We start from the raw sequence: 25005 nt of genomic DNA, 5'->3' as shown, positions 1-25005 counted from the left end.
TGCCCCTCAACACCTGCCCCTCAACACCTGCCCCTGACCACCCTCCTCTCACCACCCGCCCCTCACTACCCACCCCTCACCACCTGCCCCTCACTAACTGCCCCTCACTACCTGCCCCTCACTACCCGCCCCTCACCACCTGCCCCTGACCACCCTCCTCTCACCACCCGCCCCTCACCACCTGCCCCTCACTACCCGCGCCTCACTACCTGCCCCTCACCTCCTGCCCCTCACCACCCCCTCTCACCACCCGCCCCTCACTACCCGCCCCTCACCACCTGCCCCCCACCACCTGCCCCACCACCACCTGCCCCTCACTACCTGTCCCTCACCACCTGCCCCACCACCACCTGCCCCTCACTAACCGCCCCTCACTACCTGCCCCTCACTACCCGCCTCTCACCACCTGCCCCTCACTAACTGCCCCTCACTACCTGCCCCTCACCACCTGCCCCCCACCACCTGCCCCATCACCACCTGCCCCTCACTACCTGTCCCTCACCACCTGCCCCACCACCACCTGCCCCTCACTAACCGCCCCTCACTACCTGCCCCTCACTACCCGCCTCTCACCACCTGCCCCTCACTAACTGCCCCTCACTACCTGTCCCTCACCACCTGCCCCACCACCACCTGCCCCTCACTAACCACCCCTCACCACCTGCCCCTCACTACCTGCCCCTCACCTCCTGCCCCTCACCACCCCCCTCTCCCCACCCGCCCCTCACTACCCGCCCCTCACTACCTGTCCCTCACCACATGCCCCACCACCACCTGCCCCTCACTAACCGCCCATCACTACCTGCCCCTCACCACCTGCCCCTCAACACCTGCCCCTGACCACCCTCCTCTCACCACCCGCCCCTCACTACCCACCCCTCACCACCTGCCCCTCAATAACTGCCCCTCACTACCTGCCCCTCACTACCCGCCCCTCACCACCTGCCCCTCACCACCTGCCCCTGACCACCCTCCTCTCACCACCCGCCCCTCACCACCTGCCCCTCACTACCCGCGCCTCACTACCTGCCCCTCACCACCTGCCCCTCACTACCTGCCCCTCATCACCTGCCCCTCACTACCCGCGCCTCACTACCTGCCCCTCACCACCTGCCCCTCACTACCTGCCCCTCACTACCCGCGCCTCACTACCTGCCCCTCACTACCCGCGCCTCACTACCTGCCCCTCACCACCTGCCCCTCACCACCTGCCCCTCACTACCCGCGCCTCACTACCTGCCCCTCACCACCTGCCCCTCACTACCTGCCCCTCATCACCTGCCCCTCACTACCCGCGCCTCACTACCTGCCCCTCACCACCTGCCCCTCACCACCTGCCCCTCACTACCCGCGCCTCACTACCTGCCCCTCACCACCTGCCCCTCACTACCTGCCCCTCATCACCTGCCCCTCAACACCTGCCCCTCACTACCCGCCTCTCACCACCCGCCCCTCACTACCCGCCCCTCACCACCTGCCCCTCACTACCCGCCCCTCACTACCTGCCCCTCATCACCTGCCCCTCAACACCTGCCCCTCACTACCCGCCCCTCACCACCCGCCCCTCACTACCCGCCTCTCACCACCTGTCCCATCACCACCTGCCCCTCACCACCTGCTCCACCACCACCTGCCCCTCACTACCCGCCCCTCACTACCTGCCCCTCACCACCTGCCCCTCGCTACCCGCGCCTCACTACCTGCCCCTCACTACCTGCCCCTCATCACCTGCCCCTCACTACCCGCCCCTCACTACCTGCCCCTCATCACCTGCCCCTCACTACCCGCCCCTCACTACCCGCCTCTCACCACCTGCCCCTCGCTACCCGCGCCTCACTACCTGCCCCTCACCACCTGCCCCTCACCACCCACCCCTCACCACCTGCCCCACCACCACCTGCCCCTCACCACCTGCTCCACCACCACCTGCCCCTCACTACCCGCCCCTCACTACCTGCCCCTCACCACCTGCCCTGACTACCCGCCTCTCACCTGAAAACCGGCGGAATGAAGGAGTTTTATCAGCTTTTCCAGTGAGGATGGGAGCGCGTACGGATCAGTTGCCTAATGGTATTTATAGTGTGTTAAGTGTTTGTTTCTTCCTGCTGTACCATGGAGGTGGTCTTCTCCGGACCTGTCCTCAGCTGTCTGACTTCTGCAGTGCAGCGTGCCCCACATAGGTGAGGCGTACCTGGGCTACTGTGATGGCACACTTCTTGGCCAGCTCCTCTTTGGCCTCTTCGCTGGGGTAGGGGTTACTGAGGTGTGAGTAGAAATACTCATTCAGGATCTCTGTTGCCTGTTTGTTGAAATTTCGTCTTTTCCGTCTGCAATGAGAAAATGGAGACGAGGACAGCAGGACAGATGTTGGAGACCACAGCTCAGAGCCTAAAGGGTCAGTTTTCCATCCACACAGCAGCAGCAGCCATAAAACACAAACCAGTCACAGTAAGTCATGGAATATTACATTTGTATAAAATAATCATGACACTATTTCATATACAGATCATCTAAAAACATCATGCTTCTCTGATTTCTTTCCTTTCTTTTCCTATTCAGATTATTTTTGCTTTTGAAATTCATGGTATAGTCATCTGCTAATCTCCAAATATCACACAGATGTTCCAGATTTCTTTGCCAGGGTTCAGGTTAGGGAAATAGAAACACGACTGTCAGTTGATTACAGCATAAAGGCCTGATTCACTCACAATTAATCGCATATTCATCTGTCTCTAAATGTACAATTACAGGATATTTATCCCTTTCTTTGGATGATCCTGTTTGCTCTTGTGCTATAGGCACTTTAGTTACTTGTGAAATTTACTTAACTGATGCTGAATGACTTCACACACGTGTGTGTGTGTGTGTGTGTGTGTGTGTGTGTGTGTGTGTGTGTGTGTGTGTGTGTGTGAAGTCTTGTATGCATTAGTGCAGGAATGAAACACTTCTGACAACGTCACCTTTGTGAGGAAACACATATTTAACAGAATGAAATACTCTGCAGGGTTTCCAGCTTCTTCAGTTCATCCAGATCAGCTGCTGAAAGTTTTTTCTGTGTAGAATTATCAGAATCTGAATCAGAAAGACTTTTATTGCCTTTGTCTTTGAACAATTCACAGACTAGGAACTTATTTCGGTGATAAGGTGCTGAATAATAAAAATAAGAATAAAAACATTAAATAATAATATAAAATAGGCTATTTTACAACTATTTTACAAATAAGGTAAGGCATGCAAAAAATGAACATATATACAAACTTTTTTTTTGTTAAAAATACGTAATAAAAAGTAAAGATGAAAGTAATTTGTATGTAGACATGCAGAGTATAAACAGCAGCATCCAAACAAGCATGCAGATTAGCAGCGCGATAGATGAAGTGATGTGACGTGAAATATTTAAATGACTGGAGTTATAAAGTGTCCATGAGTCTGATGACAGACGGGAAGAAACTGCTTCTATGGCAACAGGTTCTGGTCTGGATGGACCGTAACTTTCTGCCAGAGGGAAGTGGCTCGAATAGTCCATGTCTAGGGTGGGAAGGGTCTAACCGTGTCATGATGTGGTTGTGCTGCTTGGGTCGGGGCCTGACTCCAGGGAGGGGTTAAAGGTCGGGGCTTGGGCGTGGCCTGACTCCATGGAGGGGTTAAAGGTCGGGGCTTGGGCGTGGCCTGACTCCATGGAGGGGTTAAAGGTCGGGGCTTGGGTGTGGCCTGACTCCAGGGAGGGGTTAAAGGTCGGGGCTTGGACGTGGCCTGACTCCAGGGAGGGGTTAAAGGTCGGGGCTGGGGCGTGAGAGACCTGTCGGGGACACTTTCTGATGGAAAGCTGCACAGTAATCATTAAAACATTGTGATCTTGAGTCATACGCGTATACGATCTCATTTTCACTGAACCGCATCTCGAACTGGGACATCATCAATGTCACATCGGATCCTTTCACCACGTGACGCAGATGCCGGCTGGCAGGAAGCAACTTGCCAACTTTCTTGCTAAATCTAGCAACTTTTACTGGAGTTACTGGAGATATTTCTGGTGTTTTGGCGACTGACCTGAAAGCAAATATTGTTTAGCAGTGACTGTCAGGAACGAGCGGTGGGAGCCTCTCCCCATCATAAAGCACTCCCAGTCGGTCAGAGGAGCAGAGAGGACACCGGCACAAGTCCACGTGCACAGTCACAATGAATAGTGCACGTGCAAATCCACGGCTGATCCCAGCCTGGCTTACAGAGTGGGATGTAAACTTACATCTGTTGTCTCTGTTTGGTCCATTTAGATTGTTAATGTCCAGTTTAAACTGTCTGTCCAGGAAGTAGTTTAAAAGTTGTGTTTTTACCAACATATGTTCATGTTTTGCTTTGACTAAAAACAAACCAAAAGTAAGAAAACAAACAAACAACAACAAAACAAAGTAACTCTGCCAAAGTGTCTTGTTTGGGTCACTTTGCTGGTCCAAAGTAAAGAAAGCAGCTATTGGCTGTTCTAGAAGTCACTGAATGATGTCATCGCCTAATTTCCATAATTGGCCATATGCTGTAATGTAATGGACGTTGTAGGCGGGAGGAATAATGTGGGCGAAACAAAAGATGAGTCAAAACCACCCTAAATATGTTTAGTACTATGAATAAACGCTTTTCTGTTGGTTTTTTTAAAGTTTTTTTTTATTTTACCATTGAAATAGTTTATGACTTTAAAAATTAGATTGTGAATCCCTTTAGACCCACATTGCATAAATCACTTTTGTCCTCCATTGTTAAATGTCAGAATATCAAATTTAACCAAAGGACTGCTGTGTGAAGTTTCTAACTTCATGTCCAACCCTCCTGTTGTTTATATTGTAAGAACCATACCGACCTCTCATCACCTTATGCACAGAAATATATTGTTTAAAATGTTACTATTAAAATTATTCAGAGGTTGTGTGTGTAAGAGAAGACAAGAGAGACAATTATTGTTTTTATGTTCAGTGTCAGCTGTTGCAATGTGGATGTGCCGGTAATACGTGCAATAAATATTTATATTGGAAAAAAATCGTGAGAGAATAAAGATCTCAGTTCTGATTCTCATTTTATCCAGCATGGTGCAGCCCTATCCTCCAGACAGAAGCAGAGTCAGGACGTTTCTGCTGCTTGTGCAATGTTTGCACCACAACCTTTATTCTGAAAGGAACAACACCGGAACAGGAAGTGCCTGTCAATGTTCGGGTTTGACACAGGTTTTATAGCCTGAAGCAGCCAAGTTGAGAATTGTTTGAAATAAAATAAATGACAAATCCCGTCAGTTCCTGCACAGCTCAGGTGCATAGACTGTTTAAACGGAGCCAGTGGTTGCAGAAGCTGTCCATCACGTCTTTAGAGGATGAGCTGTGCAGCAGCTGCTGTTTGAGACGCTACACCCCTTTCCTGGCAATTTCATTAACTTCAGCATTTTCAGAGCTTTATGGTGTGCAAAGCCGTTCTGGGTCCATTCCTGCTGCCTTATTTCTGCTTTACTTCCTGAAACTATGCAGACACACAGTTGGAAGCAGTCTGAGGTCACACCTTGATAAAGCCTGAACTTCTACACAACCCCTCCTGCACTGTCCGTGTTTATCTAAAGACTTTTCCACAGTGCTGTAGATCACATTTCACCACAGCTTTGTAAATAAATTTCTTCTGTAAAGACGTAAACTAGCATCATCACCATGATCTGGTTCTGGTTAAAAAACAGATCGTAAGCTTTGTGTGGGAGTGAACGCCTTATTTCAATGTTCTGGCTTCAACTCTGACTTTAAATAAGTCTTATCCTCCGAAAAATTTATGCAAATCTAAGCTCACATCAAAGAGTTCCAGGCATTACGTAGTTGGTCTTGTGGAGCTGTGATTGGTTAACACTGCTGCTTTGCACCAAAATGCATCCATAAACCCAAACTAATCCAGTACAGAGCGACAACCGCATTTTCACAGCCTGTTTACAGCCTGCTTACAGCTTGTTTACAGCCTGCTTACAGGCCGTTTACTGTCAGTTTATAAGCCTGTTTACAGCCTGCTTACAGGCCGTTTACTGTCAGTTTATAAGCTTGTTTACAGCCTGCTTACAGGCTGTTTACTGTCAGTTTATAAGCTTGTTTACAGCCTGCTTACAGGCCGTTTATTGTCAGTTTATAAGCCTGTTTACAGCCTGCTTACAGGCCGTTTACTGTCAGTTTATAAGCCTGTTTACAGCCTGCTTACAGGCTGTTTACTGTCAGTTTATAAGCTTGTTTACAGCCTGCTTACAGGCTGTTTACTGTCAGTTTATAAGCTTGTTTACAGCCTGCTTACAGGCCGTTTATTGTCAGTTTATAAGCCTGTTTACAGCCTGCTTACAGGCCGTTTACTGTCAGTTTATAAGCCTGTTTACAGCCTGCTTACAGGCTGTTTACTGTCAGTTTATAAGCTTGTTTACAGCCTGCTTACAGGCTGTTTACTGTCAGTTTATAAGCTTGTTTACAGCCTGCTTACAGGCTGTTTACTGTCAGTTTATAAGCTTGTTTACAGCCTGCTTACAGGCTGTTTACTGTCAGTTTATAAGCCTGTTTACAGCCTGCTTACAGGCTGTTTACTGTCAGTTTATAAGCTTGTTTACAGCCTGCTTACAGGCCGTTTATTGTCAGTTTATAAGCTTGTTTACAGCCTGCTTACAGGCCGTTTACTGTCAGTTTATAAGCTTGTTTACAGCCTGCTTACAGGCCGTTTACTGTCAGTTTATAAGCTTGTTTACAGCCTGCTTACAGGCCGTTTATTGTCAGTTTATAAGCTTGTTTACAGCCTGCTTACAGGCCGTTTACTGTCAGTTTATAAGCTTGTTTACAGCCTGCTTACAGGCTGTTTACTGTCAGTTTATTAGCCTGTTTACAGCCTGCTTACAGGCTGTTTACTGTCAGTTTATAAGCCTGTTTACAGCCTGCTTACAGGCTGTTTACTGTCAGTTTATAAGCTTGTTTACAGCCTGCTTACAGGCCGTTTATTGTCAGTTTATAAGCTTGTTTACAGCCTGCTTACAGGCCGTTTATTGTCAGTTTATAAGCTTGTTTACAGCCTGCTTACAGGCCGTTTACTGTCAGTTTATAAGCTTGTTTACAGCCTGCTTACAGGCCGTTTATTGTCAGTTTATAAGCTTGTTTACAGCCTGCTTACAGGCCGTTTATTGTCAGTTTATAAGCTTGTTTACAGCCTGCTTACAGGCTGTTTACTGTCAGTTTACAGCTTGTTTACAGTCAGTTAAAACCTGTTTACAGTCAGATAAAACCTGCTTACAGTCAGTTAAAAGTGTTTACAGTCAGTTAAAAGTGTTTACAGTCAGTTAAAAGTGTTTACAGTCAGTTAAAACCTGTTTAGTCAGTTAAAAGTGTTTACAGTCAGTTAAAAGTGTTTACAGTCAGTTAAAAGTGTTTACAGTCAGTTAAAAGTGTTTACAGTCAGTTAAAACCTGTTTACAGTCAGTTAAAAGTGTTTACAGTCAGTTAAAAGTGTTTACAGTCAGTTAAAACCTGTTTACAGTCAGTTAAAAGTGTTTACAGTCAGTTAAAAGTGTTTACAGTCAGTTAAAAGTGTTTACAGTCAGTTAAAACCTGTTTACAGTCAGTTAAAAGTGTTTACAGTCAGTTAAAAGTGTTTACAGTCAGTTAAAAGTGTTTACAGTCAGTTAAAAGTGTTTACAGTCAGTTAAAACCTGTTTAGTCAGTTAAAAGTGTTTACAGTCAGTTAAAAGTGTTTACAGTCAGATAAAACCTGTTTACAGTCAGTTAAAAGTGTTTACAGTCAGTTAAAACCTGTTTACAGTCAGATAAAACCTATTTACAGTCAGTTAAAAGTATTTACAGTCAGTTAAAACCTGTTTACAGTCAGTTAAAAGTGTTTACAGTCAGTTAAAAGTGTTTACAGTCAGTTAAAACCTGTTTACAGTCAGATAAAACCTATTTACAGTCAGTTAAAACCTGTTTACAGTCAGTTAAAACCTGTTTACAGTCAGTTAAAAGTGTTTACAGTCAGTTAAAAGTGTTTACAGTCAGTTAAAACCTGTTTACAGTCAGATAAAACCTGTTTACAGTCAGTTAAAAGTGTTTACAGTCAGTTAAAACCTGTTTACAGTCAGATAAAACCTATTTACAGTCAGTTAAAAGTATTTACAGTCAGTTAAAACCTGTTTACAGTCAGTTAAAAGTGTTTACAGTCAGTTAAAAGTGTTTACAGTCAGTTAAAACCTGTTTACAGTCAGATAAAACCTGTTTACAGTCAGTTAAAACCTGTTTACAGTCAGTTAAAAGTGTTTACAGTCAGTTAAAAGTGTTTACAGTCAGTTAAAACCTGTTTACAGTCAGATAAAACCTATTTACAGTCAGTTAAAACCTGTTTACAGTCAGTTAAAACCTGTTTACAGTCAGATAAAACCTACTTACCGTCAGTTAAAAGTGTTTACAGTCAGTTAAAACCTGCTTACAGTCAGTTAAAAGAGTTTACAGTCAGTTCAAAGCTATTTACAGTCAGTTAAAAGTGTTTACAGTCAGTTAAAAGTGTTTACAGTCAGTTAAAACCTGTTTACAGTCAGTTAAAAGTGTTTACAGTCAGTTAAAAGTGTTTACAGTCAGTTAAAACCTGTTTACAGTCAGTTAAAAGTGTTTACAGTCAGTTAAAACCTGTTTACAGTCAGTTAAAAGTGTTTACAGTCAGTTAAAAGTGTTTACAGTCAGTTAAAACCTGTTTACAGTCAGTTAAAAGTGTTTACAGTCAGTTAAAACCTGCTTACAGTCAGTTAAAAGTGTTTACAGTCAGTTAAAAGCTATTTACAGTCAGTTAAAAGTGTTTACAGTCAGTTAAAAGTGTTTACAGTCAGTTAAAAGCTATTTACAGTCAGTTAAAAGTGTTTACAGTCAGTTAAAAGTGTTTACAGTCAGTTAAAACCTGTTTTACAGTCAGTTAAAAGTGTTTTACAGTCAGTTAAAAGTGTTTACAGTCAGTTAAAACCTGTTTACAGTCAGTTAAAAGTGTTTACAGTCAGTTAAAAGTGTTTACAGTCAGTTAAAACCTGTTTACAGTCAGTTAAAAGCTATTTAAAGTCAGTTAAAAGTGTTTACAGTCAGTTAAAAGTGTTTACAGTCAGTTAAAACCTGTTTACAGTCAGTTAAAAGTGTTTACAGTCAGTTAAAAGTGTTTACAGTCAGTTAAAACCTGCTTACAGTCAGTTAAAAGTGTTTACAGTCAGTTAAAACCTGCTTACAGTCAGTTAAAAGTGTTTACAGTCAGTTAAAACCTGTTTACAGTCAGTTTAAAGTGTTTACAGTCAGTTAAAAGTGTTTACAGTCAGTTAAAACCTGTTTTACAGTCAGTTAAAAGCTATTTACAGTCAGTTAAAAGTGTTTACAGTCAGTTAAAACCTGTTTACAGTCAGTTAAAAGTGTTTACAGTCAGTTAAAAGTGTTTACAGTCAGTTAAAACCTGCTTACAGTCAGTTAAAAGTGTTTACAGTCAGTTAAAACCTGTTTACAGTCAGTTAAAAGTGTTTACAGTCAGTTAAAACCTGCTTACAGTCAGTTAAAAGTGTTTACAGTCAGTTAAAAGTGTTTACAGTCAGTTAAAAGTGTTTACAGTCAGTTAAAACCTGTTTACAGTCAGTTTAAAGTGTTTACAGTCAGTTAAAAGTGTTTACAGTCAGTTAAAACCTGTTTACAGTCAGTTAAAAGTGTTTACAGTCAGTTAAAACCTGCTTACAGTCAGTTAAAAGTGTTTACAGTCAGTTAAAACCTGTTTACAGTCAGTTAAAAGTGTTTACAGTCAGTTAAAAGTGTTTACAGTCAGTTAAAAGTGTTTACAGTCAGTTAAAACCTGTTTACAGTCAGTTAAAAGTGTTTACAGTCAGTTAAAAGTGTTTACAGTCAGTTAAAACCTGCTTACAGTCAGTTAAAAGTGTTTACAGTCAGTTAAAAGCTATTTACAGTCAGTTAAAAGTGTTTACAGTCAGTTAAAACCTGTTTACTGTCAGTTCAAAACCTGTTTCCTGCTAATTTTGTTACATCCAACAGGAAGTCTGTTGCATTCTCACAGATTAATTAAGAAAAAGAAAACACACCTGGCATCAAGGAAGCGTGAGCGCAGGATCATGACGGCTTCACAGGTGCTCTGTTTGAGCTGCATCTGGATGGAGCTGAACTTCCGGTGGATGATGCTCACCATGCGCTCGATCTCTTTGGGTGAAATGGGTCGGGTCCGAGACTGCTCTCGCAGCAGGTTCATGACGTGGGTGGTGAACTCATTACAGGCCTGCGGGGATGGGACAATGGGATGCAAGAGTCCATTAGAAGTGCTAACGTCAGACATCAATTTGTCAAAGTGGAGTGCTTCCTGTAAAGGGGTAAGGGACGCTCACATGTCTCATATTTGATAGAATCCATGCTGGAAGTATGATGAAACAAACCAATGACAGCTGTTTCCTTCTAATTCACACAGAATAACCCTGAGAGACAAAATGCTACAGCTACAGACAGCTGCGTCTGTCTGTTTCCACCCCCCACCACCCATTCAGTGACATTTCAAGGCTTGACCTATGAAAGGCAAGACAGTGTGTCTGCTGTATCTGATGGGCTGTTGTGGAAAAACCAAGTCGATCAACTGCAAATTTCAGTAAGAAAGGAATTTTCAAAAATACTTTGCTTCAGTTACCTATTTAATGTTTTATTTGCACATTTCCTTTATTTGTACTGTCTATACCATGCATTAGAAAAGTATTTGTCTCCTTCCTGATTTCTTCCTATTTTCACCATTTGTCATCCTGAAATGTGTCAGATCACAACACAGATTTTAAAATCAAACATAACTGAGTAAATAAAATGCGTAATAAAGTAGATAAAAACCAAATGTTTTAAATGGTGATTATATTTATTAAGAGAAAAAACGCAACACGACGCTATGTAAAAGGTTACTTTTTCATAAAACATATATTTTTTATATTTTTATATTTTTATATAAAAAAATAAAATTAATTTTATTTCAAAATGAAAAATAAGAACAGAATCATCTTTTTTACCATAATTTATTTATAAATCAGAAAATAATTTTTTTAAAAAAAGGCTCTTTTTCCACTTTAAACAGAAGTTAAGGTTAGAATAAATTCAACTAGGATATTTAAAGAAACTGGTTTTAATATTGACTTGTCAGCTTTCAATGACCTGGAAGTTTCTGCAGATTCTCTTTTCTGCGACCGAGCATCTGGGACCAGCTGTGGATTGCTGGCTCCCACCAGCATCACATGGTTGAAGTAACCGCTGCTGAATCCTGCCGACGGTCTCCCTGATCGAGCAGAATCTACCTAAAGGGGGCGTGTTTGGGAGGAGCTCGGGAGCCATTGAGCCCCTACATCTCAATCTGGTGACAATGGGTTGCCAGGTCATTGTAAAAAAATACACTTTCATCAAATAAATTTAGAAGTATTTATCAGACCGGTCACTACTAACGTTTTAATGCATAGACATTAATATGTGGGATTAATGCATTAATTAATACAAATAAATCAAAAAAGTTATAATTGTTTTCACATTATGAAAGAAAACTGGCATTTTGTTACAGCAGTGACCTGAAAATACCAAAAGCCGCTTTATCCTCCTTATCAATTGAGATCCTGATACATTTCCTGCCATAAATGTAGAGGATGAAGGCAGGACGATCCATATATCACACATAAATGTTGCTTCTGGTATTCTGCTCCATGCACCGACCAGCTGGAGGCGCTACTGCAGCACATTACAGTCTTTCCATCGTCAACACAACAAAAAAGGAGGAAGTCATTTCTTCTATGATTGACATGATGGCTGATTGTGACCAGAGCACAGAGGCAGAATCTGGATAAGTGGACAACACACCAAGCAGGCAAAAAAAACCCAACATCCGGGTAGCATGAAATCACAGACAAGTAACAGAAAAACCCGCTTCTGCCAAAGGCTCCTTCTTCTGGAACACTTTAACAAATATAAAACATTTATAAAAGAATCATAAAAAAGGCTCATTAATTTTCTTTTGCTTCTGATCTTATTACATATTTAATTATTTCATTGTTCATTGAATATGTTTGTATTTTTAGTGCATTTTATGCGTGTATTCCAGCATTCAGATGAGCTAGGATGTGGAAACCAGCAAACCTGAAAGAAAAAAGCCAGGATTTTACCTGATAATAAGAGCAACAGAAGTTATTTGAAATGCACATACACGTACATTTCCGCGTGTAGTAATCCTGAGCACGTAACCTGAGAAACATAACGCTTAAGTTTGTCAGCAAAACATGTCAGAGCAGAAGATTGGTCAGCGCGGAATGTTTGTTAGCTCAGAATATTTATCAGAGGAATAATTCTCAACGTGAAACATTTGTTAACTTGGAACGGCGATCGTTTGTCAATGCAGAACATTTTTTGATAGATGAATTACATGACACAGAACGCGGAAATCTGCTGAAAACTTGAGCACCGTGTTTGTGTTCTGCAACATTTTCAACATTAAGCGTGTTGACGAAGACATGAAAAACATGAAAAACATGAAAAACATGAAAAACGTTACCGGAAAACTATGGAGACTGTAAGTAAACGTTACCGGAAAACATTGGAGACAGGAAGGAAACGTTACTGGAAGGAAACGTTACCGGAACACAATGGAGACTGGAAGGAAACGTTACCGGAACACGACGGAGATTGGAAGGAAACGTTACCGGAACACAATGGAGACTGGGAGGAAACGTTACCGGAACACTATGGAGACTGTAAGGAAACGTTACCGGAAAACATTGGAGACAGGAAGGAAACGTTACTGGAAGGAAACGTTACCGGAACACGACGGAGATTGGAAGGAAACGTTACCGGAACACGACGGAGATTGGAAGGAAACGTTACCGGAACACAATGGAGAATGGAAGGAAACGTTACCGGAACACTATGGAGACTGTAAGGAAACGTTACCGGAAAACATTGGAGACAGGAAGGAAATATTACTGGAAGGAAACGTTACCGGAACACCACGGAGATTGGAAGGAAACGTTACCGGAACACAATGGAGACTGGAAGGAAAAGTTACCGGAACACAATAGTGACTGGAAGGAAACGTTACTTGAACGAAATGTTACCAGAAGGAAACGTTACCGGAGCATGACGGAGACTGGAAGGAAACGTTACCGGAACACAATGGAGACTGGAAGGAAACGTTACCGGAACACAATGGAGACTGGAAGGAAATGTTACCGGAACACAACGGAGATTGGAAGGAAACGTTACCGGAAAACGATGGAGACTGGAAGGAAACGTTGCCGGAACACGATGGAAACTGGAAGGAAACGTTACCGGAACACTATGGAGACGGGAAGGAAACGTTACTGGAAGGAAACGTTACCGGAACACGACGGAGATTGGAAGGAAATGTTACCGGAACACGACGGAGATTGGAAGGAAACGTTACCGGAACACAATGGAGACTGGAAGGAAACGTTACCGGAACACTATGGAGACTGTAGGGAAACGTTACCGGAAAACATTGGAGACAGGAAGGAAACGTTACTGGAAGGAAACGTTACCGGAACACGACGGAGATTGGAAGGAAACGTTACCGGAACACAATGGAGACTGGAAGGAAACGTTACCGGAACACAATAGTGACTGGAAGGAAACGTTACTTGAACGAAATGTTACCAGAAGGAAACGTTACCGGAGCATGACGGAGACTGGAAGGAAACGTTACCGGAACACAATGGAGACTGGAAGGAAACGTTACCAGAACACGATGGAGACTGGAACGAAACATTACCGGAACACAATAGTGACTGGAAGGAAACGTTACTTGAACGAAATGTTACCAGAAGGAAACGTTACCGGAGCATGACGGAGACTGGAAGGAAACGTTACCGGAACACAATGGAGACTGGAAGGAAACGTTACCGGAACACAATGGAGACTGGAAGGAAACGTAACCGGAGCACGATGGAGACTGGATGGAAACGTTACCGGAACACGACGGAGATTGGAAGGAAACGTTGCCGGAACACGATGGAAACTGGAAGGAAACGTTACCGGAACACTATGGAGACGGGAAGGAAACGTTACCGGAATGCAATGGAGACTGGAAAGAAACGTTACCGGAACACGATGGAGACTGTAAGGAAACGTTGCCGGAACACGATGGAAACTGGAAGGAAACGTTACCGGAACACTATGGAGACGGGAAGGAAACGTTACCGGAATGCAATGGAGACTGGAAAGAAACGTAACGGGAACACAATGGAGACTGGAAGGAAACGTTACCGGAGCACGACAGAGACCGGAAGGAAACGTTAACAGAACACGATGGAGAATGGAACAAAACATTACCGGAACACAATAGTGACTGGAAGGAAACGTTACTGGAACGAAATGTTACCAGAAGGAAACGTTACCGGAGCATAACGGAGACTGGAGGGAAACGTTACCGGAAGGAAATGGAGAATGGAACGAAACGTTACCGGAACACGATGGAGACTGTAAGGAAACGTTGCCGGAACACGATGGGAACTGGAAGGAAACGTTACCGGAACACTATGGAGACGGGAAGGAAACGTTACCGGAATGCAATGGAGACTGGAAAGAAACGTAACGGGAACACAACGGAGACTGGAGGGAAATGTTACCGGAAGGAAATGGAGAATGGAACGAAACGTTACCAGAACACGACGGAGACTGGAGGGAAACGTTACCGGAAGGAAACATTACCGGAGCACGATGGAGACTGGAAGGAAACGTAACCGGAGCACGATGGAGACTGGATGGAAACGTTACCGGAACACAATGGAGACTGGAAGTAAAAGTTACCGGAAGGAAACGTAACCGGAGCATGACGGAGACTGGAAGGAAACGTTACCGGAACACAATGGAGACTGGAAGGAAACGTTACCGGAACACAATGGAGACTGGAAGGAAACGTTACCGGAACACAATGGAGACTGCAAGGAAACGTTACCGGAGCACGATGGAGACTGGAAGGAAACGTAACCGGAACACAATGGAGACTGGAAGGAAACGTTACCGGAAAACAATGGAGACTGGAAGGAAACGTAACCGGAACACTATGGAGACTGGAAGGAAACGTTACCGGAAAACAATGGAGACTGGAAGGAAACGTAACCGGAACACGATGGAAACTGGAAGGAAACGTTACCGGAACACAATGGAGACTGGAAGGAAACGTTACCGGAACACAATGGAGACTGCAAGGAAACGTTACCAGAACACGATGGAGACTGGAACGAAACATTACCGAAACACAATAGTGACTGGAAGGAAATGTTACTTGAACGAAATGTTACCAGAAGGAAACGTTACCGGAGCATGACGGAGACTGGAAGGAAACGTTACCGGAACACAATGGAGACTGGAAGGAAACGTTACCGGAACACAATGGAGACTGGAAGGAAATGTTACCGGAACACAACGGAGATTGGAAGGAAACGTTACCGGAAAACGATGGAGACTGGAAGGAAACGTTGCCGGAACACGATGGAAACTGGAAGGAAACGTTACCGGAACACTATGGAGACGGGAAGGAAACGTTACTGGAAGGAAACGTTACCGGAACACGACGGAGATTGGAAGGAAATGTTACCGGAACACGACGGAGATTGGAAGGAAACGTTACCGGAACACAATGGAGACTGGAAGGAAACGTTACCGGAACACTATGGAGACTGTAGGGAAACGTTACCGGAAAACATTGGAGACAGGAAGGAAACGTTACTGGAAGGAAACGTTACCGGAACACGACGGAGATTGGAAGGAAACGTTACCGGAACACAATGGAGACTGGAAGGAAACGTTACCGGAACACAATAGTGACTGGAAGGAAACGTTACTTGAACGAAATGTTACCAGAAGGAAACGTTACCGGAGCATGACGGAGACTGGAAGGAAACGTTACCGGAACACAATGGAGACTGGAAGGAAACGTTACCAGAACACGATGGAGACTGGAACGAAACATTACCGGAACACAATAGTGACTGGAAGGAAACGTTACTTGAACGAAATGTTACCAGAAGGAAACGTTACCGGAGCATGACGGAGACTGGAAGGAAACGTTACCGGAACACAATGGAGACTGGAAGGAAACGTTACCGGAACACAATGGAGACTGGAAGGAAACGTAACCGGAGCACGATGGAGACTGGATGGAAACGTTACCGGAACACGACGGAGATTGGAAGGAAACGTTGCCGGAACACGATGGAAACTGGAAGGAAACGTTACCGGAACACTATGGAGACGGGAAGGAAACGTTACCGGAATGCAATGGAGACTGGAAAGAAACGTTACCGGAACACGATGGAGACTGTAAGGAAACGTTGCCGGAACACGATGGAAACTGGAAGGAAACGTTACCGGAACACTATGGAGACGGGAAGGAAACGTTACCGGAATGCAATGGAGACTGGAAAGAAACGTAACGGGAACACAATGGAGACTGGAAGGAAACGTTACCGGAGCACGACAGAGACCGGAAGGAAACGTTAACAGAACACGATGGAGAATGGAACAAAACATTACCGGAACACAATAGTGACTGGAAGGAAACGTTACTGGAACGAAATGTTACCAGAAGGAAACGTTACCGGAGCATAACGGAGACTGGAGGGAAACGTTACCGGAAGGAAATGGAGAATGGAACGAAACGTTACCGGAACACGATGGAGACTGTAAGGAAACGTTGCCGGAACACGATGGGAACTGGAAGGAAACGTTACCGGAACACTATGGAGACGGGAAGGAAACGTTACCGGAATGCAATGGAGACTGGAAAGAAACGTAACGGGAACACAACGGAGACTGGAGGGAAATGTTACCGGAAGGAAATGGAGAATGGAACGAAACGTTACCAGAACACGACGGAGACTGGAGGGAAACGTTACCGGAAGGAAACATTACCGGAGCACGATGGAGACTGGAAGGAAACGTAACCGGAGCACGATGGAGACTGGATGGAAACGTTACCGGAACACAATGGAGACTGGAAGTAAAAGTTACCGGAAGGAAACGTAACCGGAGCATGACGGAGACTGGAAGGAAACGTTACCGGAACACAATGGAGACTGGAAGGAAACGTTACCGGAACACAATGGAGACTGGAAGGAAACGTTACCGGAACACAATGGAGACTGCAAGGAAACGTTACCGGAGCACGATGGAGACTGGAAGGAAACGTAACCGGAACACAATGGAGACTGGAAGGAAACGTTACCGGAAAACAATGGAGACTGGAAGGAAACGTAACCGGAACACTATGGAGACTGGAAGGAAACGTTACCGGAAAACAATGGAGACTGGAAGGAAACGTAACCGGAACACGATGGAAACTGGAAGGAAACGTTACCGGAACATGACGGAGACTGCAAGGAAACGTTGCCGGAACACGATGGAGACTGGAAGAAAACGTTACCGGAACACGACGGAGATTGGAAGGAAACGTTACCGGAACACAATGGAGACTGGAAGGAAACGTTACTGGAAGGAAACGTTACCGGAACACAATGGAGACTGGAAGGAAACGTAACCGGAACACAATGGAGACTGGAAGGAAACTTTACCGGCGCACGACAGAGACTGGAAGGAAACGTTACTGGAAGGAAAAGTTACCGGAACACGATGGAGACTGGAACGAAACATTACCGGAACACAATAGTGACTGGAAGGAAATATTACTGGAAGGAAACGTTACCGGAACACGACGGAGATTGGAAGGAAACGTTACCGGAACACGATGGAGACTGGAAGGAAATGTTACCGGAACACAACGGAGATTGGAAGGAAACGTTACCGGAACACGATGGAGACTGGAAGGAAACGTTGCCGGAACACGATGGAAACTGGAAGGAAACGTTACCGGAACACTATGGAGACGGGAAGGAAACATTACCGGAATGCAATGGAGACTGGAAAGAAACGTACCGGGAACACAATGGAGACTGGAAGGAAACGTTACCGGAGCACGACAGAGACCGGAAGGAAACGTTATTGGAAGGACACGTTAACAGAACACGATGGAGAATGGAACAAAACATTACCGGAACACAATAGTGACTGGAAGGAAACGTTACTGGAACGAAATGTTACCAGAAGGAAACGTTACCGGAGCATAACGGAGACTGGAGGGAAACGTTACCGGAAGGAAATGGAGAATGGAACGAAACGTTACCGGAACACGACGGAGACTGGAGGGAAACGTTACCGGAAGGAAACATTACCGGAGCACGATGGAGACTGGAAGGAAACGTTACCGGAAAACAATGGAGACTGGAAGGAAACGTAACCGGAGCACGATGGAGACTGGAAGGAAACGTAACCGGAACACAATGGAGACTGGAAGGAAACGTTACTGGAAAACAATGGAGACTGGAAGGAAACGTAACCGGAACACTATGGAGACTGCAAGGAAACGTTGCCGGAACACGATGGAAACTGGAAGGAAACGTAACCGGAACACGACAGAGATTGGAAGGAAACGTAACCGGAACATGATGGAGACTGGAAGAAAACGTTACCGGAACACGATGGAGATTGGAAGAAAACGTTACCGGAACACAATGGAGACTGGAAGGAAACGTTACTGGAAGGAAACGTTACCGGAACACAATGGAGACTGGAAGGAAACGTAACCGGAACACAATGGAGACTGGAAGGAAACTTTACCGGAGCACGACAGAGACTGGAAGGAAACGTTACTGGAAGGAAAAGTTACCGGAACACGATGGAGACTGGAACGAAACATTACCGGAACACAATAGTGACTGGAAGGAAACGTTACTGGAAGGAAACGTTACCGGAACACAATGGAGACTGGAAGGAAACGTTACCGGAAAACATTGGAGACAGGAAGGAAAAGTTACTGGAAGGAAACGTTACTGGAAGGAAACGTTACCGGAACACAATAGTGACTGGAAGGAAACGTTACTGGAACGAAATGTTACCAGAATGAAACGTTACCGGAGCATGACGGAGACTGGAAGGAAACGTTACCGGAACACGACGAAGACTGGAAGGAAACATAACCGGAACACGATGGAGACTGGATGGAAAGTTACTGGAACACGATGGAGACTGGAAGGAAACGTTACCGGATCATGATGGAAACTGGAAGGAAACGTTACCGGAACACAATGGAGACTGGAAGGAAACGTTACTGGAACACAATGGAGACTGGAAGGAAACGTTACTGGAACACAATGGAGACTGGAAGGAAACGTTACCGGAACACAATGGAGACAGGAAGGAAACGTTATCGGAAGGAAACGTTACCGGAACACGATGGAGACTGGAAGGAAACGTTACCGGAACACGATGGAGACTGGATGGAAACGTTACCAGAACACGACGGAGACTGGAAGGAAACGTTACCGGAGCACGACGGAGAGCGGAAGGAAATGTTACTGGAAGGAAACGTTAACGGAACACGATGGAGACTGGAACGACACGTTACCAGAATACAATAGTGACTGAAAGGTAACGTTACTGTAACGAAATGTTACCAGAAGGAAACCTTACCGGTGCACGACGGAGACTGGAATGAAACGTTACTGAAAGGAAACGTTATCGGAAGGAAACTTTACCTGAACACAATGGAGACTGGAAGGAAACGTTACCGGAACATGACGGAGACCGGAAGGAAAAGTTACCGGAACATGACGGAGACTGGAAGGAAACGTTACCAGAAGGGGACCTTACTGGGGCAAGACGGAGACTGGAAGGAAACGTTACGGGAACACGATGGAGACTGGAAGGAAAAGTTACCGGAACATGACAGAGACTGCAAGGAAACGTTACCGGAACATGACGGAGACTTGAAGGAAACGTTAACGGAACACGACGGAGATTGGAAGGAAACGTTACCGGAACACAATGGAGACTGGAAGGAAACGTTACCGGAACACTATGGAGACTGTAGGGAAACGTTACCGGAAAACATTGGAGACAGGAAGGAAACGTTACTGGAAGGAAACGTTACCGGAACACGACGGAGATTGGAAGGAAACGTTACCGGAACACAATGGAGACTGGAAGGAAACGTTACCGGAACACAATAGTGACTGGAAGGAAACGTTACTTGAACGAAATGTTACCAGAAGGAAACGTTACCGGAGCATGACGGAGACTGGAAGGAAACGTTACCGGAACACAATGGAGACTGGAAGGAAACGTTACCAGAACACGATGGAGACTGGAACGAAACATTACCGGAACACAATAGTGACTGGAAGGAAACGTTACTTGAACGAAATGTTACCAGAAGGAAACGTTACCGGAGCATGACGGAGACTGGAAGGAAACGTTACCGGAACACAATGGAGACTGGAAGGAAACGTTACCGGAACACAATGGAGACTGGAAGGAAACGTAACCGGAGCACGATGGAGACTGGATGGAAACGTTACCGGAACACGACGGAGATTGGAAGGAAACGTTGCCGGAACACGATGGAAACTGGAAGGAAACGTTACCGGAACACTATGGAGACGGGAAGGAAACGTTACCGGAATGCAATGGAGACTGGAAAGAAACGTTACCGGAACACGATGGAGACTGGAAGGAAACGTTGCCGGAACACGATGGAAACTGGAAGGAAACGTTACCGGAACACTATGGAGACGGGAAGGAAACGTTACCGGAATGCAATGGAGACTGGAAAGAAACGTAACGGGAACACAATGGAGACTGGAAGGAAACGTTACCGGAGCACGACAGAGACCGGAAGGAAACGTTAACAGAACACGATGGAGAATGGAACAAAACATTACCGGAACACAATAGTGACTGGAAGGAAACGTTACTGGAACGAAATGTTACCAGAAGGAAACGTTACCGGAGCATAACGGAGACTGGAGGGAAACGTTACCGGAAGGAAATGGAGAATGGAACGAAACGTTACCGGAACACGATGGAGACTGTAAGGAAACGTTGCCGGAACACGATGGGAACTGGAAGGAAACGTTACCGGAACACTATGGAGACGGGAAGGAAACGTTACCGGAATGCAATGGAGACTGGAAAGAAACGTAACGGGAACACAATGGAGACTGGAAGGAAACGTTACCGGAGCACGACAGAGACCGGAAGGAAACGTTAACAGAACACGATGGAGAATGGAACAAAACATTACCGGAACACAATAGTGACTGGAAGGAAACGTTACTGGAACGAAATGTTACCAGAAGGAAACGTTACCGGAGCATAACGGAGACTGCAGGGAAATGTTACCGGAAGGAAATGGAGAATGGAACGAAACGTTACCAGAACACGACGGAGACTGGAGGGAAACGTTACCGGAAGGAAACATTACCGGAGCACGATGGAGACTGGAAGGAAACGTAACCGGAGCACGATGGAGACTGGATGGAAACGTTACCGGAACACAATGGAGACTGGAAGTAAAAGTTACCGGAAGGAAACGTAACCGGAGCATGACGGAGACTGGAAGGAAACGTTACCGGAACACAATGGAGACTGGAAGGAAACGTTACCGGAACACAATGGAGACTGGAAGGAAACGTTACCGGAACACAATGGAGACTGCAAGGAAACGTTACCGGAGCACGATGGAGACTGGAAGGAAACGTAACCGGAACACAATGGAGACTGGAAGGAAACGTTACCGGAAAACAATGGAGACTGGAAGGAAACGTAACCGGAACACTATGGAGACTGGAAGGAAACGTTACCGGAAAACAATGGAGACTGGAAGGAAACGTAACCGGAACACGATGGAAACTGGAAGGAAACGTTACCGGAACATGACGGAGACTGCAAGGAAACGTTGCCGGAACACGATGGAGACTGGAAGAAAACGTTACCGGAACACGACGGAGATTGGAAGGAAACGTTACCGGAACACAATGGAGACTGGAAGGAAACGTTACTGGAAGGAAACGTTACCGGAACACAATGGAGACTGGAAGGAAACGTAACCGGAACACAATGGAGACTGGAAGGAAACTTTACCGGCGCACGACAGAGACTGGAAGGAAACGTTACAGGAAGGAAAAGTTACCGGAACACGATGGAGACTGGAACGAAACATTACCGGAACACAATAGTGACTGGAAGGAAATATTACTGGAAGGAAACGTTACCGGAACACGACGGAGATTGGAAGGAAACGTTACCGGAACACGATGGAGACTGGAAGGAAATGTTACCGGAACACAACGGAGATTGGAAGGAAACGTTACCGGAACACGATGGAGACTGGAAGGAAACGTTGCCGGAACACGATGGAAACTGGAAGGAAACGTTACCGGAACACTATGGAGACGGGAAGGAAACGTTACCGGAATGCAATGGAGACTGGAAAGAAACGTACCGGGAACACAATGGAGACTGGAAGGAAACGTTACCGGAGCACGACAGAGACCGGAAGGAAACGTTATTGGAAGGACACGTTAACAGAACACGATGGAGAATGGAACAAAACATTACCGGAACACAATAGTGACTGGAAGGAAACGTTACTGGAACGAAATGTTACCAGAAGGAAACGTTACCGGAGCATAACGGAGACTGGAGGGAAACGTTACCGGAAGGAAATGGAGAATGGAACGAAACGTTACCGGAACACGACGGAGACTGGAGGAAAACGTTACCGGAAGGAAACATTACCGGAGCACGATGGAGACTGGAAGGAAACGTAACCGGAACACAATGGAGACTGGAAGGAAACGTTACCGGAGCACGATGGAGACTGGATGGAAACGTTACCGGAACACAATGGAGACTGGAAGGAAACGTTACCGGAGCACGATGGAGACTGGATGGAAACGTTACCGGAACACAATGGAGACTGGAAGTAAAAGTTACCGGAAGGAAACGTAACCGGAGCACGACGTAGACTGGAAGGAAACGTTACCGGAACACAATGGAGACTGGAAGGAAACGTTACCGGAACACAATGGAGACTGCAAGGAAACGTTACCGGAACACAATGGAGACTGGAAGGAAACGTTACCGGAAAACAATGGAGACTGGAAGGAAACGTAACCGGAGCACGATGGAGACTGGAAGGAAACGTAACCGGAACACAATGGAGACTGGAAGGAAACGTTACCGGAGCATAACGGAGACTGGAGGGAAACGTTACCGGAAGGAAATGGAGAATGGAACGAAACGTTACCGGAACACGACGGAGACTGGAGGAAAACGTTACCGGAAGGAAACATTACCGGAGCACGATGGAGACTGGAAGGAAACGTAACCGGAACACAATGGAGACTGGAAGGAAACGTTACCGGAGCACGATGGAGACTGGATGGAAACGTTACCGGAACACAATGGAGACTGGAAGGAAACGTTACCGGAGCACGATGGAGACTGGATGGAAACGTTACCGGAACACAATGGAGACTGGAAGTAAAAGTTACCGGAAGGAAACGTAACCGGAGCACGACGTAGACTGGAAGGAAACGTTACCGGAACACAATGGAGACTGGAAGGAAACGTTACCGGAAAACAATGGAGACTGGAAGGAAACGTAACCGGAACACTATGGAGACTGCAAGGAAACGTTGCCGGAACACGATGGAAACTGGAAGGAAACGTAACCGGAACACGACAGAGATTGGAAGGAAACGTAACCGGAACATGATGGAGACTGGAAGAAAACGTTACCGGAACACGATGGAGATTGGAAGAAAACGTTACCGGAACACAATGGAGACTGGAAGGAAACGTTACTGGAAGGAAACGTTACCGGAACACAATGGAGACTGGAAGGAAACGTAACCGGAACACAATGGAGACTGGAAGGAAACTTTACCGGAGCACGACAGAGACTGGAAGGAAACGTTACTGGAAGGAAAAGTTACCGGAACACGATGGAGACTGGAACGAAACATTACCGGAACACAATAGTGACTGGAAGGAAACGTTACTGGAAGGAAACGTTACCGGAACACAATGGAGACTGGAAGGAAACGTTACCGGAAAACATTGGAGACAGGAAGGAAAAGTTACTGGAAGGAAACGTTACTGGAAGGAAACGTTACCGGAACACAATAGTGACTGGAAGGAAACGTTACTGGAACGAAATGTTACCAGAATGAAACGTTACCGGAGCATGACGGAGACTGGAAGGAAACGTTACCGGAACACGACGAAGACTGGAAGGAAACATAACCGGAACACGATGGAGACTGGATGGAAAGTTACTGGAACACGATGGAGACTGGAAGGAAACGTTACCGGATCATGATGGAAACTGGAAGGAAACGTTACCGGAACACAATGGAGACTGGAAGGAAACGTTACTGGAACACAATGGAGACTGGAAGGAAACGTTACTGGAACACAATGGAGACTGGAAGGAAACGTTACCGGAACACAATGGAGACAGGAAGGAAACGTTATCGGAAGGAAACGTTACCGGAACACGATGGAGACTGGAAGGAAACGTTACCGGAACACGATGGAGACTGGATGGAAACGTTACCAGAACACGACGGAGACTGGAAGGAAACGTTACCGGAGCACGACGGAGAGCGGAAGGAAATGTTACTGGAAGGAAACGTTAACGGAACACGATGGAGACTGGAACGACACGTTACCAGAATACAATAGTGACTGAAAGGTAACGTTACTGTAACGAAATGTTACCAGAAGGAAACCTTACCGGTGCACGACGGAGACTGGAATGAAACGTTACTGAAAGGAAACGTTATCGGAAGGAAACCTTACCTGAACACAATGGAGACTGGAAGGAAACGTTACCGGAACATGACGGAGACCGGAAGGAAAAGTTACCGGAACATGACGGAGACTGGAAGGAAACGTTACCAGAAGGGGACCTTACTGGGGCAAGACGGAGACTGGAAGGAAACGTTACGGGAACACGATGGAGACTGGAAGGAAAAGTTACCGGAACATGACAGAGACTGCAAGGAAACGTTACCGGAACATGACGGAGACTTGAAGGAAACGTTACCGGAACACAATAGAGACTTGAAGGAAATGTTAC

General features: G+C 45.6%; 1 protein-coding gene across 2 annotated transcripts in view; it reads right to left on the bottom strand.

Annotated features, from left to right (window-relative positions):
• Window positions 1-25005, bottom strand: part of LOC306759999 (pre-B-cell leukemia transcription factor 1-like) — a gene marked incomplete at its 5' end in the record, with an annotated part of 169490 nt that overhangs the window by 92724 nt on the left and 51761 nt on the right. Inside the window, 2 exons of one of the 2 annotated variants that reach the window (XM_079245752.1) lie at window positions 2177-2327; window positions 10085-10275. In XM_079245752.1, coding sequence (XP_079101878.1) covers window positions 2177-2327; window positions 10085-10275 — 342 coding nt within the window. The remainder of the gene's footprint in view (window positions 1-2176; window positions 2328-10084; window positions 10276-25005) is intronic. The other variant, XM_079245751.1, reaches the window with a different exon arrangement.

Source organism: Telmatherina bonti (genome assembly GCF_933228915.1).
Source record: "Telmatherina bonti genome assembly, chromosome: 8".
Taxonomy (NCBI): domain Eukaryota; kingdom Metazoa; phylum Chordata; class Actinopteri; order Atheriniformes; family Telmatherinidae; genus Telmatherina; species Telmatherina bonti.
The sequence above is the reverse complement of the archived record's forward strand: the minus strand, read 5'-3'. Positions and strand labels throughout refer to the sequence as shown.